This window comes from Carcharhinus amblyrhynchos, chromosome 10 (assembly GCF_965287045.1).
Source record: "Carcharhinus amblyrhynchos chromosome 10, sCarAmb.v2.hapA, whole genome shotgun sequence".
NCBI classification, from domain to species: Eukaryota; Metazoa; Chordata; class Chondrichthyes; order Carcharhiniformes; family Carcharhinidae; genus Carcharhinus; species Carcharhinus amblyrhynchos.
Window position 1 is genome coordinate 93,735,373 of NC_137333.1, and position 16,760 is coordinate 93,752,132.

The 16,760-nt window shown below is 41.7% G+C and overlaps 1 protein-coding gene across 10 annotated transcripts in view; it reads right to left on the reverse strand.

The window, feature by feature from the left end:
* herc2 (HECT and RLD domain containing E3 ubiquitin protein ligase 2) overlaps window positions 1-16,760 on the reverse strand; it is a 225,243-nt gene that overhangs the window by 135,517 nt on the left and 72,966 nt on the right. For all 10 annotated transcript variants that reach the window (XM_080197615.1, XM_080197614.1, XM_080197610.1 and 7 more), the window contains exons 19-23: window positions 16,218-16,396; window positions 12,880-13,064; window positions 12,140-12,295; window positions 8,752-8,937; window positions 8,171-8,341 (exon numbers count right to left, since the gene is read on the reverse strand). In XM_080197615.1, the coding sequence (XP_080053741.1) occupies window positions 8,171-8,341; window positions 8,752-8,937; window positions 12,140-12,295; window positions 12,880-13,064; window positions 16,218-16,396 (877 nt within the window). The remainder of the gene's footprint in view (window positions 1-8,170; window positions 8,342-8,751; window positions 8,938-12,139; window positions 12,296-12,879; window positions 13,065-16,217; window positions 16,397-16,760) is intronic.

Here is a 16,760-nt window from a genome sequence, read left to right on the forward strand (position 1 = left end):
TCTTTGAGAGAGTGAAATCTCTCGCAGCATGGTAACACAGTGCTTAGCACTGCTGCTTCATGGCGCCAGGGACCCAGGTTCGATTCCCAGCTTGGGTCAGTGTGTGTGTGCGTTCTCCGCATTTCTGCATGGGTTTCCTCTGGGTGCTCCAATTTCCTCCCACATTCTGAAAGATGTGCTGGTTAGGTACATTGACCCAAACAGGTGTCGTACTGTGGTGATTAGGGGAATTAAACAGTAACTTGATGGCAGTGTTAATGTAAGCCTTACTAGTGACTCATAAATAAACTTTACTTTTCCTATTAAAAAATCTCGGCAGCTGCTGCTAGGACCTCTTAAAAGCCCCTTAAGCGCAGTCGATGGTGCACTGCACTTTGAGGAATTTGAGACTGCTGTGAATCCCACTGAGCTGGCAGCCTAGTTTACTTCATCCATGTGGAACTGGAAATAATGGTGAACTTTATTAGAAAGGGCATCAGTCACCTCCTTTATGTGATGTGTCAGCAATTGTAAAATTCTGCAGAAATCCCCACATGAACTCTGGAAGGATCCACAGGCAGGACAGTTGAGTCCAGCAGTAGCCTTAAATGCAATCGCCATTGAATGCCCTCCCAGTTTGCAGCATGTGTCCCTCATGGTAGATATGCCAAATGAGCTACCACATCCCAAGACAAATGAAGGTATCTGCAACACTGTTTTTCATCATCTCCATGAGTGAGACCCTTGGTCAAACCAAGTCTCTTTGTGGACTTGGTCCTTTCTCATCTGGGTCTTCCTGAGCCCTGTTGACTCTTGTTCCTCTGGGGAACAGCCTTCTCTGGACTGTCCAAACAGCAACAGGCCCTTTTCTTTATTTGCATCAAAGCCCTCAAGCAGGCAGTGCTGTCAGCAGCCTGTATTTGCCATTCCTCCTAGCATTTGAGATATCATTGCGTGTTCCCCTTGAAGGCTCGCCCTCCATCTCCAAGCCGGGAAGCCAGTTTCAGATGTGGGGTTAACTACGTCCCAGGGAAGGGCACGTTTCGGGATGAAGTGTGTTTCAGGACACCTAAGGCATAAATGTAGCAGTAGTTCAGGAAAGAGACAAAAACCAGCATCACTCCACAGGAGTGCCAGTCACCTGAGCATAATGTCTTGACACTGAACCGCATTGACTTTGGTATTGCTAGTGAATGGACGTCCTTTGAAAATGAAAACGGATACCGGGGCTTTGGCAACTGTCATCAGAAAACAAACTCATAACTTACAGGATGGTATCCAACCACTGAGGTTGCAAAATACTGCAGCCAGGCTAGTTTCTTACGCAGGGGAGGCACTTAAAATCAAGGGAACCATGGTGGCTCCGGTAGCTCCCAGAAAGCTGTACATCCAGTTCCTACTTATTGCTGTATTTAGACAAGGACCAAGCCAAATGTAGAGGAACAGATTCCAGTTGCTAAACTGGATGGTATATTCAAGTTGAGTGTTGCAAAGTCATCCAACAATATCCCAATGTTTTCCAAGAACTAGAAAAAATAAAGGGATTCCAGGCTAAGATACACACAGATCCTGAAAGCCATGTTGAAGTACTTCCGAGCAAGACCAGACCTTTATTCCATGTAGGAAAAGGCGGAACCACAACTTAAACACCTTGAAGATCTGGGCATCTTAAGATGGTGCAGTTTGCATAATAGGCCACACCTATCATTCCCGTCATCAAACCGGGCAAACAGGTCCACAATTGCAGGGATTACAAGTTAACTATCAATCAAGTGTCCAAATTAGATATCCCATAATCAAAATTGAGGATCTATGCTTACTCACAATATGAATTAGAAGAGTCATTCTGAAGGTGTATTATTAACACTTACAAGGGCTTGTACAAGTATATCTGGTCACTATTTGCAGTATCAATGACCTGCACAATTTTTCAGTGAGCAATGGAAAATTTATCATGATTATCCAGAGTTGCAATTTATTTAGATGATGCGCTGATCACTGGTTCTAAGGAGGAGGAACACTTAAGCCAACTTGGAGGTGGTATTTAAAAGGGTTCACGAATGCTGGAGTGTATCAGAAATATTGTACTTCTCAGGCCAATGAGGTGACCTCCTTGGGTTACAAAGTCGACGCAAAAGAATTGCGCCCCTTAGAAGAAAACTTGAAAGCCATAAGTAAAGCACCTGCTCCCAGGAATACTGCAGAGCTAAAATCCACCCTGCTTACGGTAAATTCATTCCAAATTTAGCCAGCTTGTTAGTACCTCTGCACATCTTATGGAAGAAATACCAAAGGTTGTTTTGAAAGGTGTCTCAAAATGAGGTTTCTAATCAGGTGAAGCAACAACTTCTGTCAATGAGTCTACTGGTTTATTTTATCCCTATAAAGAGCCTATCCTTACCCGTGACACATTTCCATTTGGAATTGGAGCCATACATTCCCACAAGTTGAAGGAAGAAAGGAATAGACAGACCATTAGCTTACATGTCAAAGACCATCTCCAAAGCAGAAGAGGGGTATCCCCAAATCAAAAAATGATTAGCAGTCACTTTTGGCATCAGAAAATTTCACCAATATGTACATACAGGGCATTTCACAAATGTTTTCTTTTTGAAGTTTTAAGTTTATTTATTAGTGTCACAAGTAGGGTTATATTAACACTGCAACAAAGTTACTGTGAAAATCCCCTAGTTGCCACACTCTGGCACCTGTTTGGGTATACTGAGGGAGTATTTAGCATGGCCAAAAGCGCCTAACTCGCACATCTTTCACACATCCGGAGAAACCCATGCAATTATGAGGAGAACATACAGTGACTCAAGCCAGAAATCAAACCCAGATCCCTGGCACTGTGAGGTAGCAATGCCAAACACTGTGCCACACTGCTGCCCTGTGGCGGACCATAAACCATTATTATGGTTATTCAAAGATGATAAAGCAACTCATTCCCATACCCAAATGCAACATTGGGCCTTATTGCTCTTGGCATACGAATACACCTTGGATCATGGACTTGGAGCCTGGATAGACAACGCCGAAGCTTTAAGCTGCCTACCACTGCCCATAAATTCAACTCCCCCACCAGTACCACAGTCGTCGTAATGACTTTGAATTTCTTGGAAGAACTGCCCATATCTACAAAACAGATCAGGACTTGGACACAAAGAGACTCTGAAATATCAGAAATCAAGCCATGATACCAAACAGGAAGTTTTGTTGTCAAACTTCAGAAGCTATGAAGTCTTGGCTCAAAAAAATGAACTAAGCTGCGAGTATGGTGTAATCCTCTGTGGATCATGACGAGACGCTCCCAATCCAGGAAGGTGCTTATAAATAGAGGAACAGCATAGTGCCCATCCGACCATTTCAAAAGTTAAAATGTTGGCAAAAAGTTATTTGCGGTGGCCTGGCATCAACACGGACATAACAAACAGTCAAACAACATAGCCAATGTCAAGGAGAATGAAGTTTACCACCACTGCCCCTCTGCACCCATCAAATGGGCAAGTAGGACTTGGGGGACAGTACACAGATTTTTTTAGATCCTTTCATGGGTTCTAAATTTATTTTATTGGTAAAAGGATGAATGGATACCAGATGAAATCCACTCTTATCTCTTGTAAAATTACATCACGGAGTACCAGAGGTCCTGGTTTCAGATAATGGTATGGCTTTTGCCAGCACGGAGCTTCAGAAATTCATGCTTTTTCATGGTATTAAGCACATCAAAACAACGCCATACCACCCATCATCAAACGGTTTAGCGGAACGAGCTACGTGTGCTTCCAAATCCAGAATGAAAAAGCAGTCACCGGCGTCCATGGATACCAAGATCGCACGATTTTTATTAGCCTACAGAATCATCCCTCATTTGATGATGGGAATAGCCCCGGCAGAACTACTAATGGGTGGTCAGTTGTATACAAGACTAAGCCTCATTTCTCCAAATTTGGCAGTCAGGGTGCAGTTTAGGCAAGGTACCCATAAAAACAAACCATGGCTCCTTGAAGGCAGTGCTCTCACTTCAGGTCAAAGATTAAGTTTTCACGAGAAACTTTGGGAGCAATCCTAGCTGAATCTCAGGAATTGTCATTGCAAAGACTGGACGAGTACTATTTGAGGGGAGAGACTAGGGCAAGATTCTGAGGAAACATTTTGGCAATTTGAAAAAAAGGAGCCTCCACCACAACCAGTGGCATTGCCAACCGTAAATATGCCCAGCGTCATTACTGACCAAAACATTGAGATCTCCAACCAGGCCATCATGAACTTGCACAGAAGCCAAAGCAATAACAGTACTGGATACCCCTGTACCAATAGAAGCCAATGGAGAGGCTGGTTGGAGCAAGACAACCCCAAGAGAAATTCTGATACTCTGTTGCCCTCAATGCAAACAGAAGTCCCCTGATAGACTGAGATACTGACATCAAGGTCTTTAGATTAGTAGAGGGCCTGAAGAAGGAAGGATGTCACAGTGACCTCTGAGTTCAAATGACCATCGCATCTGAGGTTTAGGCAAATCTCAAATATCCCCCAGCCAATGAGGCAGCAGAGTGCTTGATTTGGAGCTGGAGAGTGGGTTCTAAAACACACAAATGGGGCCTGAACAAGCAGGTCCTAATAGTTAAGATTTTGCTGTTGTTTTGCTGTAAATATTTCTTGCAAATAATCTTCTCTTCCTGTAAGTAAATAGTCATTACTTCACCAGCTGCTTGGACAGTTTTGTTATTACAGCCAAGACCATTAAAGTGAGAGCATTGAGGCTAGGAGTGCACATGTAGCTTCTGTCCAGCAGGAATGGTCCTGCTGTTGTTTGATCTTTCTCCCTATTTGTCAGAGGGGAGTATCCAATCAGACCAGCCCAAAACTAGCCCCAAACCTTAATGCATTGTTGTATGAATGTACACCATGGGTGAAGGTGCAATACTCCTTCAATGGACGTTTGACTGACGAAAACAGTACCCAGTTCGGCCTCGTTCTCAATATCAAGCGGATAATTATTAGGGTGCTCCTTTAATCAGCCCAACTTGTAGTCGACAACTCCTCCCTCAACTTACGATCCATCTCTCATAAATTTTTTCAATTGCATTGTTACTGTCTGAAGGCAAACTTGAGCACAACCAATACCTTCCGACCACCCTGTCATCCACTAGCTTCCTCCCATCTTCCTCCAGTCACAACCTCCTAACTCTCATCCCTCCTGTAAGTATTCAACCTTGACCCCATTACAGTGCACGTGGATATCTTTGCTCCCTTCCCATTCTCTTCAATGTTGATGTCCCCAAGTCATTCGTTGATCTTCCCTTTCCAAGGTGACTTGCACCCTCATTTTCAGAGACCCATACCAAGAAACTCGACCACACCCCTTATGACTTTGAATTTGTCCATGTGCTAAGTGCAGATACATCCCATCAATGTTCTATGCCCTCTGCTTCTCAGTACTGATCCCAGCCCTCAGTACCAAATGCCTTGATTCACTGACCACACTCTACGCACCACACTGTGCATGACCGTCAGTGACCAGGGAGGCCTTACCCTGTGCAATACATGCATGCCATCCACAGCCCCCTAATATGTCCTGCACAGCTCAAGGGCAATCTGCTCCATCTCTCCTAGTAGCATGGCCTCAGCCCCAGGACAACCTGTTATAGTACGGCTTGAGTCCCAAGACAATCTGTTATAACTGCCCTTAACTTCAATCCCAGGATAATGTGTTATAACTGCCCACAATAGCATGGCCTTAGCTCCAGGGCGATCCATGACTCCTCTTTGGACAGTTTTATAATTCTTGCCCCAGGACAGTGTCTCACTACACCACTCTGCCTCTTGACCACCACTACCTCCACTCTGCCCCCTTTTGTGCCTCCCTCTTCCCCCTTCTCTTCTGTGTTCCACCTCTACCTACGCCTCAGTCTGTCCCCCAAACCACCCACCACCTCCCCCATAACTCCCATGGTCCACCACCCATTCCCAGTCCAGCATAAATCTTCCTTCTCCAAGCCAGTCTTGCTTCCCATGCCCAGTCTTGGTGCTGCTTGTGAAACAAGCACCCAAAGTCTCGCAGCAACATTGTTCAAGATGGGCATGAGAAGCATCTACATACCTCCAAGTAGCTGACGAAGTGAAACCTGCCCAGCAAACGTCACACATATACGGTTGGGAAACACAGCATTCTAATTATCCTCTGGTAGGGCACTTAATGAGCAGGAAGAACCAAATTCTGATGAGTTGGCCTTTTAATGCACACTCACGAGATGCAAATGTTTTTCCCAACATAGGTCAGCCTTTCAACCTCCATGAAAGTCAGGAGAACAAAATTCCGCTGGCGGGAAACTGACTTTTGCCATTACTCCAAATTCTGTGCCCTCAACCCACCACTGGCATGAGGCGGCAATCAATTTGTTGTATTCAGATCACATATGAGTCCCCAGCAACCCCCGCCCCCCCAACCCCACCCCTCCCCTCCATTGTGCATCAATGAGGGCACTGGGCTAATTGCCAGCTAGTGGTGTTCTTCGAAGTTTCCCCTATAAACATCAGGAAATTCAAAGTGTGCTAACACAGGGAGCGACTTGAGCTGTACTGGTCTCAATGCTCCAGAAAAATCTCCTCATAATTTCCGAGGAATGAAGATCTACAGCGTGCTTGCAGTAGCTCCTAGGCCAGGTTGAGCAGCAGTATGTTACTGCTGGGTGTAATGATGTGGAGATGCCAGGGTGCTGGGTGTACCAGGGTGAGTGAATCAGTGAAGAGTTTGTTGATTCCGCTACTCTTGGTGTTATAACCTAGCCTGAATGATAAGTCTAAAGTTTGAACACTGCCACACAGCTACACCCTTCTAATTACTAAAATAAGATTTTCAAACTTTCAACTGACCAGGAGTTTTGCAATTTGAAATGAAACAGAACAGACAAGTTAAAAATGCAAGGCTGCCTTCCAAGTTGAAAGAAAAGAACAAACAAATCACCCTCAGGGGAATGTGAAGGGAGAGGCATTTCCTGTAATTGAAAGCTCCATTGAAACTCGTCACTGTCTAAGGAACAGAATCAAAAGGAGACGGTTCACTGCCTCACACCTGATCATAACAACACAAATTAATGTCTAGCTGAGCAGCCAACAATAATATTGCTGTGCTGCCTGCCTAAAATCCAGGGGAAGGCAAAAGAAGCATCTTTTGTTCAAAGCACTCATCAAGTTATGGTTAAGAAACATTTATAGACTGGTTCTTTAGATTGTTTTGAGCAGCAAAAGATCCATCAGGCTCTAGAAAAGGTTCAGTATGGTTAACATTTCTGTATATGTAATACGTCTAGATTTGTGTTTATGGTACATGTCAGAAGAGACTAGTGAGGAATGTGGAGCTTGAAATTTCTTTTATTATTAATTTATGGGATGCGGGTGTCGCTGGCCAGGTCAGCATTTATTGTCCATCCCTTGTTGCCCTTTCGAAGGTGGTGGTGGGCTGTTTTATTGAACAGCTGGAGTTGGAGGAGTAGGTAAACTCAAAATTCTGTTAGGGAAGGAATTCTAGAATAGTGACCCATTGACAATGAAGGAAAGGCGGTGTATTTCCAAATCTGGATGGTGAGTGACTTGGAGTGGAACCTCCAGGTGACATTCCCTTATACTTCCAGATGGTAAATGGTCATTTATTTGGAAGGTGCTGCCAAAGGAACATTGGTGAACTCCTACAGTGCATCTTGTAGGTGGCACAAACGACTGCCACTATCCGTCAGTGGTGAAGGGATTGAATGTTTGTGGAAAGGTTAGCAATCACTGCTTTTCCTGGATGGTATTGAGTGTTGTTGGAACTGCACTCATCCAGGCAAGTGGAGAGTATTCCATCACACTCCTGACTTATGCCTTGTTGGTGGAGGACAGGGCTTTGGAGTGTCAGAAAGTGAGTCACTGCAGTGTTCCTAGCCTTTGACTTGCTCTGGAGGCCACTGTATTTATATGGTTTATCTAGTTCAATTTCTGGCCCATCCATATAAATACTGCTACCCCTGGTGTAATAACTTCATCCTACAATAACTTTTTCTAGTGTAATAACTTTGTCTGGATGATAACACGGAATGATAACACTAAATTGTGTGTTTCAGATCTGGTTGAATCAAATCAGAGTGAACTAACTTGTCACATTCACTGGAATCAGGGAAATTCTTTTTGAAATATTATAAATTAATCTCACCGAGAATGCTGCTCCCACTCAATGATTGTGTCTGGAAATCTTTGATGTCATAAACCTTTGCATCAATAACTGTCCAAAAGCCACCATCTTTATTATGATTCTCAAGATCAGCTTTCCTAATTAGAGTAACCTCCTCATTATTCCGCGAGCTGTGATTTGTGAAGAATGAACCTGCAAAACCATACATTACAAAAATTTATGATTCAATTTAAAAAATCTCTAGATTACAATTAAATTTTAAAAGACAGACAACTTGACTTCAATTCAAGTATTTTTTTTAGAATCGTGGAACAGTTACAGCACAAGTAATGGTCAGTTCGCCCCTCAAGTCTATGTTGGTTTCTCTGTGAGAGCAACTCAGTCTTCGTCCCATCCTACCACCACGGCCCCAAAAATGTTTCCTCTTCAGATAATTATTCAATTCCCTTTGAAAGCCACAAATGGATCTGCCCCACCAACACTCAAGCAGTGCATTCCAGACCTTGGCCACTTGTTAATGCTGTTCCTCATGTCACCTGTGGCTCTTTTGCCAATCGCTTTAAAGCCAAGTTTGTCCATTATTTTACGTTAAGTTGACCTACCCATTATTCCAGGCCATGCTAAATCGTCGTTATCGTCCCTTTCTTTGCCGGGCGCCAGTTGGTTAAACCTGTCTAAATGTTCCAGCAATCCAGCCAGCAGAGGGATAGCGCCGGCTTCCTGCATCAGTCCAGCGTTTTTAGTGAGCAGCAGCATGACACAAACCACCAGTTCAGGGAGCAGTACTCCTACAGTCAAAACAAAAAACAGAATAGAACATTACAGCCAAAACAGAAGCATCTGTTACACTACATTCCGCACTCTCTTGTTTTCTTCTCTATGACCGGTATGCTCTGTCTATATAGCACACAAGAAACAAGACTTTTCACTGTAGGACAAAGTAAAAAGGGTCGAGAGATTCAAGTTTTTAAGTTTCCAGATCACCAACAACCTGCCCTGGTCCTCCCGTGCCAACACTATAATTAAGAAAGCCCACCATCTACTTTCTCAGAAGACCAAGAAAATTTGGCGTATCAGCTACAACTCACACCAACTTTTATAGATGCTGCATGGAAAGCATTCTTTCTGGTTGTTTCACAGCTTGGTATGGCTCCTGCTCTGCCCAAGACCGTAAGGAACTACAATAGGTCTTGAATGTAGCACAATCCATCACACAAACCAGCTTCCCATTCACAGACTCTACACTTCCCGCTGCCTTGGCAAAGCAGCGAGCATAATCAAAGACCCCACGCACCTCAGACATTTTTTCTTCCACCTTCTTCTGTCAGCAAAAAAATACAAAAGTCTGAAGTCCCATGCCATCTGACTCAAGAACAGCTTCTTCCCTGCTGCTGTCAGACATTTGAATGAACTCACCGTGCATTAAGTTGATCTTTCTCTACACACTAGCTATGACTATAACACTATATTCTGCACTCTCTCGTTACCTTCTCTGTGAACGGTACGCTTTGTCTGTATAGAGCGCAAGAAACAATACTTTTCACTGTATGTTAATACATGTGACAATAATAAATCCATTCCATTGTAGCTATCCATTAACTCACTCACCAAAGTTGAAATTGTGCTCTTAAAGACAAGTTACTTTATATTAAATTTAAGCACATGCAGCGCTTGATGCTTTTTCTTCCCCTCACTAACTTCATTTTATTACAGGGTGAAAGTTCAAAGAAAAAGTGAAAAAAACACCAAAAGTTTACATTTTCAAACACCGCACAATCCCTTTATCCTTAATGGGTACAGTTAATTGCAAAATATTTTAATTGCTGAACCCAAATTAAAAATCTGAACAGACTGGGATATAACTGTAAAAAAAAGGGCAACCAATATTTTTGCATGTAAATTCAAAAGCTGGACAAAAAATAAACATGCTCTTAAACTGGACTAAAGAGGGGGAAAGAAAATCAGTGCAAAATCTGGTACCTGAATTATCAAAGAACAATTGTTTATCAAGCCATTTAGTGTTCATGCAAGAACTGAATGGGAAATTATTGCTAATTAATTCAGTTAGTACAATGTAAAGGTCTCTTTAACACTAATTTTGATGAACACATTTGGTTCATTTAATTGGGAAGGATATCATTTCATATTCCTTCACTCAAATTTATTCTGAAATTATCAAACAGAACTCAGAGATTCGAATTTATTATTTTTGGAATAGATGGTATGAATTTAATCGTAGACTGCTTACAACACAGGAAGCCATTCAGCCCGCCTAGTCCTTGCCAGCTCTCTGCAAAAGCAACTCCATTAGTCCCAATCTCCCTACCTTCTTTAATCTACCTATGTAAGTGAAGTCCCTCATCTTTGGATCCATTCCCTTTTCTGCACCCTCTTTTCCACATCCACAATACTGCAGTTGAGGCTCAACCGGAGTTTTATAAAAATTGATCATAACTTTGCCGCTTTGGCATTCCACATCCCTATGAATAATTTAACTACATAACTACCCTGCCCTGTCATCTTCAACAGAGAACCCCAAAGTGTCTCTGCTATAGTACATCCCCTGAGAATTTTGCCCATTACTTATATGGTCTCCAAGTGTCCTTCCCAGCAAAATGTTATCACTTCACACTTCTCTGCATTCAATTCCATCTTAGTCCACTAGCCTGTTCCCTTGAAGCCAATTTCTGTCTTTCTCAGTTCACAATACTTCCAATTTCGATACCATCTGCAAATTTTGAAATTTCTGCCTCTATAGACCTCTACTGCTTCATAAACACAATGAGCACTTTCAGCCTGAACTGCATCTTTTGACAGCATGTGCTCTTCCATCACTTTAGAGCGAAGTAGTGGGGCAGTCACACAACACAATAGATCAGATGAGAAGTGCAGACTTGTCATATAAGGTACATTATTGAAGCCAACCTGAATGACGAATAATTTGAATTAGCCCAAATTGTAGCAGAGGAAGAGAAGTCTGGTAGTGTCAAATAAAGTCATTACTGTCAAGACTGAAATTTAATGCCTATCCATAGATGTCCCGATAATGTGGGTGGTGAGCCACCTTCTTTAATGCAACTAAATGACAACTGTGGCTTGCTGAGCAGAATGGCCTATCCTTGCTCTCAAGTCCAATGAACTTGGTCCATTTCAAAAGATAATTAAGAGTAATTTGCAGTCACGCATAGGCCAGAAAAAATAAGAACATTAGGTTTCCTTCTCGAAAACACAAGGCAGTGAGGTTTTACCACAGACAATAACTTCATGGTTATCGACAATACGCAGACAGTCACTGACAGCTGCGAACTCTGGAAGCTGACTGTCTGGAAGAGGCAAGGAGAAATAGAAAGCTCAGCCAGCCAAGAGGGCGGCTCAGGGAAAACAAGTGGTCAACAAATTTTACACCTTCTCAGCCCAATGTCTTCCACTGAAGCAATTCTGGCACAGGCTGCCTTTCCAAAGTGGGGCCCTGAGCCACACCAGGTACAAGTAAACACAGAGTTGACCATTAAAACACAGACTATTGTCTTGAGACAGAATACTGACAAGGTGTGGTCATTTTTATGGACATCAGCTTTTTACTTCCAGGTTATTCCTTTTAAAGATGACGGAATTTGAACTCTCATTCTCTCATTTATATGCATAAATCCTTATATTACTGGCCCCATAACAGAACTGCTAGACTTTCATAAGCAATGATCACCTGATTGCTATTTTGAACTTATGTTACATTGGTTGAACAAAAAATGGAAAACTGCAGATGTCAGAAATCTAAAGGAAAAGCTAAAAATGTTGTAATTACTCAGCAGGTCAGGCAGTAACTTATATACATCTGATAATTTTATGTTTTAGATCAATCTTCAACACAGCTGCAAAAGTGTTGCCGTGTTCTATAATGCATCAGTTGTACCAATTGTATATTTCAAGTGCACTGAGAAATGATGCACTAACTCCTAAATTATTCTTTATTGAAAAGAAATAATTGGTTACCTGTCAAATCTCCTTCAAGAATACGAGACACCTCTGCAAAATGCCTGTAACTAGTTGAAGCAATGCTGGTTGCCACTGGCAAAATATCTCCTATGTGTGTACACAGAAGGGCAATATATTTTTTAAGCAACGAGCCCACTCCTAAAAGCTCAGGACCTGTAAAGATGACATGATAATTACTGCTTAGGGTATCAATTTCAAATCTCAAATATTAAAACCGAAAAAATTAAAACACATCTTTTGTGCAAAAGCTAAAAATTAAGGACATTTGTCACCTAACTTTTAAAATGATAATCAAACTTAAAACTTGCATAATTAAACAAGGTAATGCCCAACAACTGTAACATTTCAGATAAAGCACATATTGTTCCCTTTGACAATAGGAGAGTTGAGATAACAATTGCCATTTTCTTCAACCAAATTAAACTTGGATCATTGCAGCATTCCTGCAAATTGAATGTGATGTTCAATTGAATTAACTGACTCCAGTCCAAAGAGTGCAAGTTTGGTGGATTGGCCATGCTAAATTGCCCCATAGAGCCAGGGGGATTAGCTAGGGTAAATACATGGGGTTACGGGGATAAGGCCTGGGTGGGATTATTATCGGTGCAACCTTGATGGACCGAATGGCCTTCTTCTGTACTGTAGGCATTCTATGATGTGTGACTCAGAAGCTAGATTTGCATCATGTAAGTAGCTCATTAACTGTACTGAGGAAAGTTTATCAGAAATTCACTTACTATATCCATTGGTCTCATAACTGAAATTTACACCTGGGTAAAGTTTGCTGATTAGCAGACGCTGAAATCGCAGCAACAGATCCAAAGAAGCTGACCTTTCTTGATTGAAGTGCTCATGGTCCAAAGAAGAAGAAATGTGGCGAGTGACATCCTTCAATTTAGCGATGCTTTGCGAAGCAATGTTTCTTTTCGAAAAAAAAATAACAATTCAACATAATTTTAAGATGCATTACTTTCTTTTTCTCTTCCCTTTTTACTTTCCAGTGCTGGCTTCAGCCTTCCTTTCTCAGATGCCAAGTTATTGCTGAATGCTAGGTATCTTCGATCACTTTTCCCATATAGCCACCATTCATATGTGGGGTATTGTGACTCACAGAAAGCATGACAGCCGAGCCTAACTCTGGATGCATCTAATCAACCCTTTCTCACAGCTTATTACACCATCCTCCTTCACTGCCTCTCCTCTCTCAACCAGCTGGGTGAGACTACTCTTATTGGATTCTATTACTGTCTTTCTAATCACAGCCAAATAATAATTGGCAATAGTTTTCAGTCCTGTTCTATTACCTCTGATTCTCCCAAGGATCTATGCTTGAACACCTCCCATTTTGCACTTTTGTCCATGCCACCCAACCTCCGCTGAAAGCATCTGAGATTAAGCCAATCTGTTCACAACCCTGATGTCACATTTGACCTCGATATAAGCTTCCAACCTCAGATCTGTACCACTGTTAAAGCCTGCCTCCATAATATAGCCCAACTTCGCCCATGTCTCAGCTCATTAGCTGCCATTCATGCCTTTGTTGCTTCAAAGCTTGACTATTCTAATGCACTGCTGCCTGGTCTCCCACATTCTTCCTGCTACAAACTTGAGGTCATCCGAAACTCTGCTGCCTATGTCTTAACTTGCACCATGTCCCATTCTCACATGACCACCGTGATTGCTTACCTACATTGGCTACTTGTCAAGCAACATGATTTTAAAATCCCTCCATGGTCCTTCCCCATCCCTTCCTAAATGTGTAATCTCCTCCAATACCACAACCTTCCAACTATCTGCACTCCTCAAATTCTGATCTCTTGTAAATATCTAATTTTAATTGCTCTCCCATTGGTGGCAGTATCTTCAGTTGCTTGGGCCCAAAGCTCTGGAATTCCCTCCCTACAACTTTCGACCTCTTTCCTCCTTTCAGACAGTCCCTAAAGGCATTCTCTTGATATGTTCGTGTACCTTTAAGAATTTTTTTTTTTAATTCACGTTCTCTGCAGCTCTCGCAGTCAGTGGTTTCTTAGCTCACAGCTTCAGTGATGCTGTTGTTGCAGGGCTGACTATGATTAGTCCTTTTATTGCTACTTAAGTGGTTTAAATGGAGTTATTTGTGTTTACTATGGGATTAGTTTTACAATACTGTTAGGAGGACAGTCATGTGTTGTTGGACACTCTTTCTCAGTGGGTTTTATTTTCAGTTTAGAGCTGCAGTTTTAGTTTTAGAAGGGGCAGCAAGCTAAAAAGAAGTATCTTCCCTCTCTCCCTGTTGTTTTGAAAATTCTGCAGGTTACCTGAAAACAAGATATTGTTTTCCTGAACCTGCTGTTGTTGAGGGTTGGGCCGGAATCTCCCTGATGTTTTCGGAAGCTGTCTTGTCTTCAAATTGTTCTGAGTCTCAAGAGCATTTAACTGCAGAATTCAGCTAACAGCCTCAATCCCAGTATCATGTGAGCATTAGTCTGTGCTGCGTTAAACCTGTGAAAAAGGTCTTTCATCTGTGGCTTGATTTGATTTGATTTGTTTTCATTTGATTGGAACATTGCAAAGATCTTTGTTAATGGTTATATATTATCATGATTGTTTTGTTTCTTGTTTGTAATTAATAAACATTCTTGCTACTTTCCTCACAATACATATCAAATATATTCTTAAATAAGCTTTGTTTGATAAAAGCTCCCTAGTGGGTCACTTGAACCATACCTGAAGTGAAACATCTCATGCTTACTCTAGTCAAATTCAAGATGCAAAACGTACGATTCAAGCAGATCACTTAAAATACTTTTGAACTTTCCAACCTGAACCATAACACTCCAAGCTTTTGGTCATCAAACCTATTTAATATCTTAAATGCGCTACTTAAATATAAATTGTTGTTTCTGCTGCTGATACCCACACATGAACTTTCAACAGATACCATTCATTAATAATCTGGAGACAGAATCACAACACCCCTTCAATTAGCATACTCAAGACAGATAACTTAACAAGAAGGACACAGTTCCCAAAGGTTCTTGGGGCACAATTAGGTTCTGGTACATTTCCCTCTGTTAAAATCCCAGCTGATGTTAATGCTGGACAAATTAGATCCCAGAGTGAAAACAGGCTTGATAGATCCCATCTGTCTTAAGAAAATGTGGACAAAGATTCCTGAAAAAATTCACAAGAGTCTACTGATGAACGTTTAATGTAAAGAATAAAATATTTTTCAAACAAGAAAAAAATGATCTTTATTACACGTAACAAAAAGATTGCAAAGATCTCAATATAAACACCAGAATATTATTCAAACTCACATGATTCCTTTTAACCCCTTAGATACAAACATGCACAAAAACATCACTAGCTTAACACAAAGGTTTCTTGCTTAGGCTGGCCCAGTTGCAAATGATTTTCTTCCAGTGGTTGTCTGAGCATTCACTGGATATATTTCCTGATATCTCTCCCTGAGACAGCCAAAACTCACTATTCCTTCAACTGCAGAGTAAACACAAATTCCCTAAACTCAGCACCCCTGATGTCTTGTAGTATCTCTTAAGCAGAGCGCTTAGAACTGCTGTCTTCACTATGACATACACACTCTGAACTTCTTTTCTGTCTGTGCGCGCACGCGTGTGCCTCACTGGACCCGTCAATAGGCGATAGCAGTTTTTCCTACTTTGCGTTCCCTGCCCCCCAGTCAGTAAACTACTAGCCTCTTTGTCATCCATCTCTTCACTTCAAGGGTCGTAAAACCTCATTAAAAATGCATCCATACAAACAAATCCTGAAACGTGACCTTTTTGCTAAGAAGCCCTCTAGAGATTTCCCAACACCAAACTTACAAAGAAAAATGAAACTGAAACCATGCTCCATCTTTCTTAAGTATAAAATACAGATGTTATATTTTACTCCTAATACCTGACAAATCATTCGTTTGCCAACACTCATTATCTCATATGAAGGGCAATTACTGGGGCAAGTATTGGAGTATGTGTCATATTTCAGCAGACATTGTTCGTTGCGGGAGTGATAGGGAACAAGCTGAGGTGGAAGAAAACAGAAATACAACAGAATTTTTTTTTATCAGTACCTCAATAACTGCTGCACAAGTTGAACAAGTGGCAAGCTTTGTTTCCCAGAAGACTCATATATGCCGGTATTAATGAGATCCTTATCTAACGGTGTTCTGCTCCGATGGAGTGTTGAAGCATTGGCTTCCTGTTCATCTATCTCCTTCTCTTTCTGTGCTTCTTTCTTAGCTTCTATGTCCTTGAAAAAAATTCATGGTTATTTAACAGACAAAAACAATTGTTGTCGGTCTGATACAACTGCTGCTCATCCAAATAAACACACTTGCTTGAATCAATCACTAATACAAAATCAAATTATCGCAACGCCTGACATCTAAATAAAATTGCAAAATCCTACCAATATTTAGCAGGTCAGGCAGAATCCCTACAGTGCCGAAACAGGACATTCGGGCTATCGACTCTGCACAGATTCTCTAAAAAAAATCCCACTCGGGGCCCTTTCTCCTGATCTATCCCCATAATTCTGTGCATTTACCACCTAAGCTACACATCGAGCTAGGGCGGCACGGTAGCACAGTGGTTAGCACTGCTGCTTCACAGCT